At 56.1% G+C, this 9,093-nt stretch overlaps 1 protein-coding gene across 3 annotated transcripts; it reads right to left on the bottom strand.

Annotated features, from left to right (window-relative positions):
• Positions 1-4,292: 4,292 nt before the first annotated feature.
• Positions 4,293-8,996, bottom strand: LOC116526704 (polyserase-2-like). Of its 3 annotated transcripts, XM_032243291.1 has the most exons (9): positions 8,446-8,995; positions 8,200-8,329; positions 7,591-7,847; positions 7,335-7,498; positions 6,729-6,966; positions 6,475-6,616; positions 5,521-5,786; positions 5,323-5,444; positions 4,293-4,786 (listed from the first exon to the last, which is right to left on the bottom strand). In XM_032243291.1, the coding sequence occupies exons 1-9, from the start codon at positions 8,792-8,794 to the stop codon at positions 4,508-4,510; spliced, it is 1,947 nt and encodes a 648-aa protein (XP_032099182.1). In that variant the 5' UTR covers positions 8,795-8,995; the 3' UTR covers positions 4,293-4,507. The 3 variants fall into 3 exon arrangements, with proteins under 3 accessions (XP_032099182.1, XP_032099184.1, XP_032099183.1); XM_032243293.1 differs by lacking the exon at positions 5,323-5,444 and having other exon boundaries at positions 5,708-5,786; positions 8,446-8,996; XM_032243292.1 differs by lacking the exon at positions 5,323-5,444.
• Positions 8,997-9,093: the final 97 nt, after the last annotated feature.

The following is a 9,093-nucleotide window of genomic DNA, read 5'->3' on the forward strand; positions in this document are numbered from 1 at the left end:
CACCTACCTGCCCGCCCCTCCCCTGGCCCCGCCCTCTGGCTCCTCCTTACCGCCAAAGTCAAGAGTCCTTCCAGAGCCCCAGGCCCGCCTGTGTGTGTGTGTTCCAGTGTGTAGTATGAGGTGTGATGTGTGTGTATGCCTGTGTAGGCTGTGTGTGTCCCTTGTATGGTGTGTGTATGTGGTGTGGTGTATGTGTGCAGGTGTGTTGGTCGTGTGTGTCCTTGTGTGTGTAGTGTGTCTTGTGTGTACACGCATGTGCATGTGGTGTGTGTGTGTGTGCGTGGCCTCCCTGGAATGTGACTCTCCTCCGCCTCACGTCTTTCAGGTATCTCAGGCCAGTTAGGCCCCCCAGGACCTCCCTCCCTTCTTAGGCCAGGTATGGGAGCTTAAGACACCAGGATCTGTTTTCCATCAGGCCCTTTCTGCAAAACCAGCACCTCATGGGTGGTAGCGAGCTTGTCCAGCAGCGCCAATCATCCCGCAGACATTTCCTGAGTGCCTATGATGTTCAGGTGCCCAAGACAAAACAGGCACCAGCCCCATCCCCGCTGAGCCCTGAGCTCATGGTGAAGTAGGGGTGACAAATATTACACTCAGGCTGGCAAGGTGGCTAATCTGCTTTGGGAGGCTGAGGCTGGAGCATCGCTTGACACCAAGAGTTCCAGACCAGCCTGGGCAACATAGTGAGGCCTCATCTCTACAAAAAAATATAAAAATTAGGCAGGTGTGGTGGCGCATGCCTATGGTCCCAGCTACTTGGGAGGCTGCGGCAGGAGGATTGCTTGAGCCTAGGAGTTTATGCAGCATTGAGTTATGATCGCACCACTGCAGCCCAGCCTGGGCAACAGAGGGACACCCTATCTCAAAAAACAAAACAAAACGAAACAAAAAAAACAAGCCGGGCATGGTGGCGCATGCCTGCAATACCAGCACTTGGGAAGGCCAAGGTGGGTGGATCATAAGGTCAGGAGTTGGAGACCAGTCTGACCAACATGGTGAAACCCTGTTTCTACTAAAAATACAAAAAATTGGCTGGGTGTGGTGGTGGGCACCTGTAATCCTAGCTACTCGGGAGGCTGAGGCACCAGATTTGCTTAAACCCAGGGGCAGAGGTTGCAGTGAGCCAAGATTGTGCCACTTCACTCCAGCCTGGGCGACAGAGCAAGACTCTGTCTCAAAAAAAAAAAAAAATTGTAATTACACAATAATTTCAAGCTAGAAATAGTGATGAAAGAGAATGGCATAATCGAACCACAGACTGGCAAAGGCTGGCATCGTGGAAGGGTCCTTGATGAACTGCCTTGAGAGCTAAGACTGAAAGAGGTTATGAAAGGCGGTAAGGTGAAGATGGGAGGGTGGAGTGGAGGGGCAGAGGCTCAGGGAAAGAAAGCCCGCCGTGTGGCTGCGGTGGGGGTGAGGCATGTCCTCCGGTGGGGACCTCTGGTCATTCAAAACCTGTTGAGGCTGGGTGTCGTGGTTCATGCCTGCAATCCCAGCACTTTGGGAGGCCGAGGTGGGAGGATCACCTGAGGTCAGCAGTTCGAGACCAACCTGGCCAACATGGTGAAACCCTGTCTCTACTAAAAATACAAAAAAATTACCCGGGCGTGATGGCACATGCGTGTAATCCTAGCTACTGGGGAGGCTGACGCAGGACAATCACTTGAACAAGGGAGGCAAAGATTACAGTGAGCCAAGATCATGCCACTGCACTCCAGCCTGGGTGACAGAGCAAGACTCTGTCTCAGACAAAAACCAAACAATACCTGTTGGGTCTGAGCTTCAGGAAAAGCAGAGACTCGTGTCCCCACCTGCTTTCCAGAGACCAGATGTCTGGGGCCCAGGCTGGAGGTCAGATGATTCCTCTGGTAGGTGAGTGGAAGGGGCCTGACTGGAAGGGGTCTTAGCTGGGAGGAGGGGGCAAGATATGGGGCCTGATAGGTGGGTTTCGGCAAAGGATGGGGTATGTGTAGTGTTTGTGGGAATGGCATGGGGTGACTGGCTGGGAATGGGGGCAGGTGGGGATGTACACACTGTGAAGATCCTGGAGATTATTCTAGCTGGCATGTAGGTGCTAAGGCTAAGCCTGGCCTTATAAGAACCTCTGGCCTTTTTCTCCGCCTCTCAGTGAAAACTCCCAGTCTCTTTCTAGGTCTTTTATCTTCTTCCTCTTCCTTCTCAAGCCAGGGATTGTGCCCAGCCCTAGAGATGACCGCTCTACCATCCTCATCAGCTGGCTTTCACTTCAAAACCTACTCTTACCCCGTTTGTCCTTTTTTTTTTTTTTTTTTTTTTTAGATGGAATCTCACTCTCAGGCTGGAGTGCAGTGGCACGATCTCGGCTTACTGTAACCTCTGTCTCCTGGGTTGAAGTGATTCTCCTGCCTCAGCCTCCCCAGTAGCTGGGATTACAGGCACCCAGCTAACTGTTGTATTTTTTGTAGAGATGAGTTTCACCATCTTGGCCAGCCTGGTCTTGAACTCCTGACCTTGTGATCCTTCTGCCTTGGCCTCCCAAAGTGCTGGGATTACAGGCGTGAGCCACTGCGCCCAGCTGTCCTTTTTCTTTTTCTTTTTGAGACAGGGTCTCATTCTGTTGCCCAGGCTGGAGTTTAGTGGTACAATCATAGCTCGCTGTCGCCTTGAACCCCTGGGCTCAAGTGCTGCTCTTGCCTCAGTCTCCTAAGTAGTTGGGACTACAGGTGCATGCTACCATGCCTAGCTAATAAAAAAAAAAAAAAAAATTCTGGAGCTGGATGTGGTGGCTCACACCTGTAATCCCAGCACTTTGGGAGGCCGAGGTGGGAGATCACTCAAGGTCACTCAAGGTCAGGAGTTTGAGACCAGTCTGGCCAAGATGGTAAAACTCCATCTCTACTAAAAAATTATTCCAAGCATGGCAGTGCATACATACCTGTAATCTCAGCTACTCAGAAGGCTGAGTCAGGAGAATCACTTGAACTGGGAGGCCAAGATTTCCCCACTGTACTCCAGCCTGGGCAACAGAGGGAGACTCCGTCTCAAAACAAATAAATAAATAGGCCGAATGTGGTGGCTCATGCCTGTAATCCCAGTACTTTGGGAGGCCGAATCAGACGGATCACCTGAGGTCAGGTGTTCAAGACCAGCCTGGCCAATATGGAGAAACAAAAATACAAAAATTTGCCAGGCATGGTGGTGGGCACCTGTAATCCCAGCTACTCAGGAGTCTGAGGCAGGAGAATCACTTGAACCTGGGAAGCGAAGGTTTCAGTGAGCTGAGATTGTGCCATTGCACTCTAGCCTGGGCGACAAGAGGGAAACTCCATCTCAAAAAATAAAAATAAACAAACAAAATACAAAAGTTAGCTGGGCGTGGTGGCTTGAGTCTGCAATCCTAGCGACTTGAGGCTGAGGCAGGAGGATCGCTTGAACCCTGAAGCAGAGGTTGCAGTGAGCCAAGATCGTGCTGCTGCACTCCCTTCTGAATTCAAAAGAGGAGGGTTTTCCCAAAAAAAAAAAAAAAAAAAAAAGTGGAGATGGGGGTCTTGGTTTGTTGCCCAGGCTGGTCTCGAACTTCTGGCCTCAAGTGATCCTCCCACCTCAGCCTCTCAAAGTGCTGGGATTTTAGGTGTGAGCCACCACACCTTGTTGGGTTTCTATTTAATTTTTAATTGTAGATTCATTGGCTGGAAAACACCTGCCCTTTTTCTGTGCTCAAACGTCAATTCTACGACCGCTTCCCGATCCCCAGCCAGAGGTGTCCACATGTGTCCTTACTAGATTGGGAGCACTTTGTGGGCTTATATATCAAAGCTTAATTGTGCCACAACTTAGCAGCTAGCAGGGAACACAGGTTGAATGAATGCAGGGAGGTGCAGGTAAGCGGTGGGTGAGGGAGTGGGATTCACATACAAGGGACCCAAGTTCTGGGCAGAACGTAAAAGCGGCAGGCCCTTGAAGGGTCTCAGTATTGTGTGTGTGCAGGGGACACATCGGAGCATCACACATCGAGCTGTGTCCATGGCGGGCAGCGAGGGCAGCAGATCTGAGCTGGGGGCGAGATGTCTAGCAGGTGCTGAGGGTGCTGACTCCACTGGGCAGGTGACACACAGCCAGCTGGCCACCCGACCTCCCTGCCCTGCGGCAGGAATGAAGGAATAGCTGCCAGGTTATCAGGACACATTTCCTGAGAGCCCAAGGCCTGACTCAGACACGGGAGGAGGGAGAGGACCTCCCACTTGGGCTTCCCGCTTAGCCTCTGATGCCCAGCCCCTCAGCCTGCCCACAGCGATGCCACAAGGCCACACAGGTGCCTGTGTTTACACCTTTATTGTCCACTCCTCCCACCACCCCCAAGGATTCCTGGGCTCAAAATAGCCCAGGCACTGAGGCCCAATTAGCCAGAGCCGCTGCAATCTCGGTGGGTGGGGCCCTCGAGGTGCCAGCCGGCTGGGCCACATTCCAGCCCCACTGGGCGGGAAGTAGAGGGCGGAGAAGGGGGAAATGGCACTGGAACCCCAGCTCCTCAGCTCTGGATCAGGAGAGTCAGCAGCAGCAGGAAGTGGACCCCGTGCGGGGAGCCCGAGGCCCTGGCCAGTTCTGAGGGGCAGAGGTTGCTGCCTCCAGTGGGCCAGTGTGGGGAGCCACTGGGGGGCAGGAAGTAGGCCTCTCCCACCGTCTGGGAGATCCAGGCCTTTTCATTGCCAATGGCGGCAAACAGCTCCCGGCTTCCTTGAACAGCCATGCCCACGAGGACCCAGGAGCCTTCCGTCGTCTGGCACAGGAGGGGCGGTGCTGAGCTCATCTGTAGTTGGAGGGAGGTCACATGGGTCTGCTGTCCTTCCTTTTGGTCCCCTGCCCCTTTCCCCAGGGTCTGGCCACGAAGCACACTGGTCTGCATCCCTAGACACCCAGGTCCCTAGTTTCTCTTCGGGGTCCAGCCAGGGTCCCTTTTGAGGCTCAACACCCAAGAATTCCAATCCTGGCCAGGTGCTGGTGCCCATAATCCCAGCAATTTGGGAGGCCAAAGTGGGCAGATTACCTGAGGTCAGAAGTTTGAGACCAGTCTGGCCAACATGGTGAAACCCTGTCTCTACTAAAAATACAAAAATCAACCAGGCATGGTGGTGTATGCCTAGTTACTAGGGAGGCTGAGGCAGGAGAATCGCTTGAACCCGGGAGGTGATGGTTGTAGTGAGCCGAGATCACGCCACTGCACTCCAGCCTGGGTGATAGAGCGGGACTCCGTCTCAAAAAAAAAAAAAAAAAGAATTCCAATCCAGGTCCAGCAGTCCAACACTGCTTCTCCCCTGCTCCCCGAGGACGCCCAGGCCCCTGTACCTCACACCTGTCCTCCTGTCCCTCTGCATACAGGACACAGAGGGTTCCAGGGGGCAGGATGCCCTGATAGAGGCAGTGGCAGATTCGTGGTGTCAAGATGGAGACAGCGGCAGCCACAGGGACTGGGGAGAGGAGACAGAGTTGTTGCAGCGCTCTGGTCTCCAGCCACTCCTCGTTCCCATGACACAGGGCACTCACCTCGGTCCCGGGCGTCTTTCCAGCCCAACACCCAGCAGCTGGCTCCTGGGGGGACACCAGCCGGGTGGAGACAGATGGGGAGGGTTGATGGGGAGGGCTCCACCCGGTAGCTCAGCTCAAGGAGGGCCAGGGGGGGCCTGAGTCCCAGGTGCCGGGGCAGCCGGATGCTGATGACCAAGCGGGATACCTGGTAGACCTGTGGGAGGGGGCTGTCCCCTGCCCGGCCCAGATACACTTCAATGTAAGGCACCGTTGTAGAGCCTGGCCTGTTGGAACAAGGCCCAATGTCACCTTCTACTCCTCCCATTGCTGACAAAGTCCTTCACAGCCCAGGGGAAGGATGACTCTCTGGGGTCATGCCACTCACTCCTGTCAACCTCCTTCCAAATCTCCTTCTGGGTCAAAACATCTCCCAGTGCTGTAAGATCCTTTCCCCTTCCCCACCCACTCCAGATGGAGTCTTGCTCTCTCGCCCAGGCTTGAGTGCAGTGGCACGATCTTGGCTCACTGCAGCCTCTGCCTTCTGGGTTCAAGGGATTCTCCTGCCTCAGCCTCCCGATTACAGGCGCTTGCCACCACGACCGACTAATTTTTGTCTTTTTAGTAGAGATGGGGTTTCACCATGTTGGCCAGGCTGGTCTTGAACTCCTGACCTTGTGATCCACCTGCCTTGGCCTCTCAAAGTGCTGGGATTATAGGCATGAGCCACTGCACCTGACTGTAAGATGCGTAAAGGAGAATAACTCACTATTTTAAGAGTTCTTTGGGTCAGGCACAGTAGCTCATGCCTGTAATCATAGCACATTGGTAAAGGCAGGAGGATTGCTTGAGGCCGACCTGGGCAACACAGCGAGATCCCATTGTTAATTTTTAAAAAAAACAACAAAAACAAGTCATTTGGCTTTGTCCCATTCTCCCCTCCCGCCTCTAGCCTAGGAGATGAGTGAGACCCACCTGAGGACACAGTGAGTGGCTACCAGGACCCAGCCTGGAGCCAGGAGAATCCCAGTGCAGACTCGAGCGCCAGCCACATGCACCTCTGCTAGCCAGGGCCACAGGACCCCCATTGGAGCATCCTCCGGCCGCAGGCCACAGGCTAGGGAGAGGAGATGGCCACCTCAGCTGGGGCCCTGTGGCTGACCTCTGAGCCCCTGTCATGGGTCTATGTGCCCCCAGGGGACCCTAGGCCCCAAAGGTGTCCTGCTCACCACCATACTCTGTGTGAGGGGGACAAGTCTGTGTCTCAGTCTCTTTCCCATCAGGGCCCCAATCCCAGGTTAGCTGGTCTTCCAGGTAGGCTCCCCGAGTCACATGGCTGATCCATGGGCCATGGGTCTGCAGAGGGAAGAAGGCTCGGGGACGTAGACAGCCACTGGGGAAGTCTCTGATGCCAGCCAGAAACCAGGTCCCCTCCTCCTGGCACAAAAAGCTCCAACACGAGTCATTCTGCAACAAAGTGCGTGTGTTACTTGTCTCTGCGCGTGCGCAGAGAATATCAGCGCTCCTGGGGCTTTCCAAGACCCCAGATTTTCCCGTTTGCGGAAATATCAAGTTCTACCTTCTCCAAATCAGACTCCAAATACTAATTTGTGTAAGAATTCAGCTTTCTCCTTAAATCTAGGGATAGAAACCACAGCAATCCCCGCCTCACAGCCCTCCTCAATCCCCTCCCGAAAGTTCTCTAGGGCCAGGCCCTGCCCCCAGCTCGTCTGGTCCCGCCTCCACTCCGGCTCCGCCCCAATCCCAGTTCCGCAGGCCCCGCCCTCTCCCTAAAGCACTCTCAGACCTGCCTAGGCGCGGTTCCCGCGGCTTACCCAGCAGCGGCCCGCTTCCTCCTCCTCCCGGTAGGCGGGGCATAGCGCGTGCGGCGGGTCTCCCGGCAGCGGCACTGCCGCCCCCTGGCGGCCGTACAGGCAGTGGCACCACCACCCGCCTAACAACTCCGCCTCCAGCAGCGCACCTGGGCCAGGCGCGGGTTCTGGGAGGGAGAAGGCAGGGAGCCCGTGCTGCGGCCCAGACGGCCCCCGCCCCGCTCGGCGCCGTTCTGCCCAGCGCCGGACCCCAGCTCACCCCCGCGACCCCAGCGGGCCAGGCGGCAGCGGCTCCCGGGCAGGAAGTAGTGTTCCGGGTAGGGTAGGCACACGGGCCGCGGGGGCACGCTCAGATTCACTGGCGCGCCCAGCTGCAGCAGCGCCAGGTCGGAGGCGTCGTCCCACGTGGCGTTCTCGTGGGGCACCAGGCGCGCCACCCGCTCTGCGCGCGGGCGCGAGGGCAGCAGCACTCGCCAGGTGTCGAGGTCGCGGGGCGGGCCGTCCGAGCTGCTTCGGCTGCGGGACGGGGGGTGGGGGACGTGGGCCGAATCCCGCACACGTGGCTGAAAACCTCGCACCCCTGGCTTAAACTCTCCAGGAGAGGATCCTGCATCCCTGGTGGGATTCCGACCCCACCCCCATTTCAACGGCTTACTTACACCCCGCCTCCGGGATCGGACTTCTACCACGCCTCTACCCACCCCTGCCAGTCCAGGACCTCTCTTTTTGTGCTGGATCCTACACCTCCGAATGGGACCCTGTACCCCCAACGCCCCTCAGGGGAGGGGCTGGGGCCATGTAGATAGTGTGGTCTCAGGCTGATGTGAGGAGGAGCAAGGATAGGCCTGAAACGTGGATTCTCACTTACTCTAGAAAGCAGCTGGCAGGTGCCAAGACCCAACTTTCAGACACCAGCGCTCCATAGCAGGGTCTGGATCCTGGCACCATCACCCGGGCCTCCCAGGGCCAGGCCCCTGGCCGTGGGGCCTTCCCGCACTCTGAGGGGTGAGAGGCCTGGGTCAGGGGGCATCCTGCACCCCATCACTCCCAGCAGCCTCCATCCCAACTCAAACCTCCCGTGTCCTGCTCATATCCAGGGGTGTCGCCCACTCACCAGGCAGGGCAATGGTGCAGTTCCCCTCACTGAGCTCCTGGGGATCTGACTGGGGCTTCTGGGGCTGGATGGGAAAGGCAGGTCCAGGCTCTGAACCCATAACCTGTTCCCGTATCCATGCCTCATAGGATGCCACGGCAGTGAAAACTCCAGGGCGGTTTCTCCGTCCACAGCCGAATCCAAAGCTGGTGATTCCTGCCTGGAACCAGCGGCCGCCTTCCTCACAGACCAGGGGCCCCCCAGAGTCACCCTGGTGACAGATGACCACATGTCGGGGGGTCAGCCTAGGGACCCACCCTTTTATACTGGCCTCCTCGAGAAGGTCCTGGAGCTCCTTTGGGCCCAACATACAGCCACTTTCTCCGTTTTCCTAGAAACCCCCCTTGGCTAGGCCTTGTCCCCTGCATTCTCTGGGGCTCTATAAACAGAAGAAAGCCCTGTAAGGAGAAGGCCGATGGCAGCCAGACCCAAGAGCACCAGGCAAGTCCAATCAAGGCCATGAAAGAGAATCCTGCAGGCATCATCAGAGCCAAGTGATTCTTGTCCAGTGTCTAGTTGAAATAATTTCACTCCCTCCCTTCCTTTCTTCTTTCCTTCCCTTCCTTTTTCTCCTTTTTTTTTTTTTTTTTTTTTCTTATTTTTGAGACG

This window comes from Sapajus apella, unplaced genomic scaffold, assembly GCF_009761245.1.
Source record: "Sapajus apella isolate SASKATOON/1434 unplaced genomic scaffold, GSC_monkey_1.0 scaffold51, whole genome shotgun sequence".
NCBI lineage: Eukaryota > Metazoa > Chordata > Mammalia > Primates > Cebidae > Sapajus > Sapajus apella.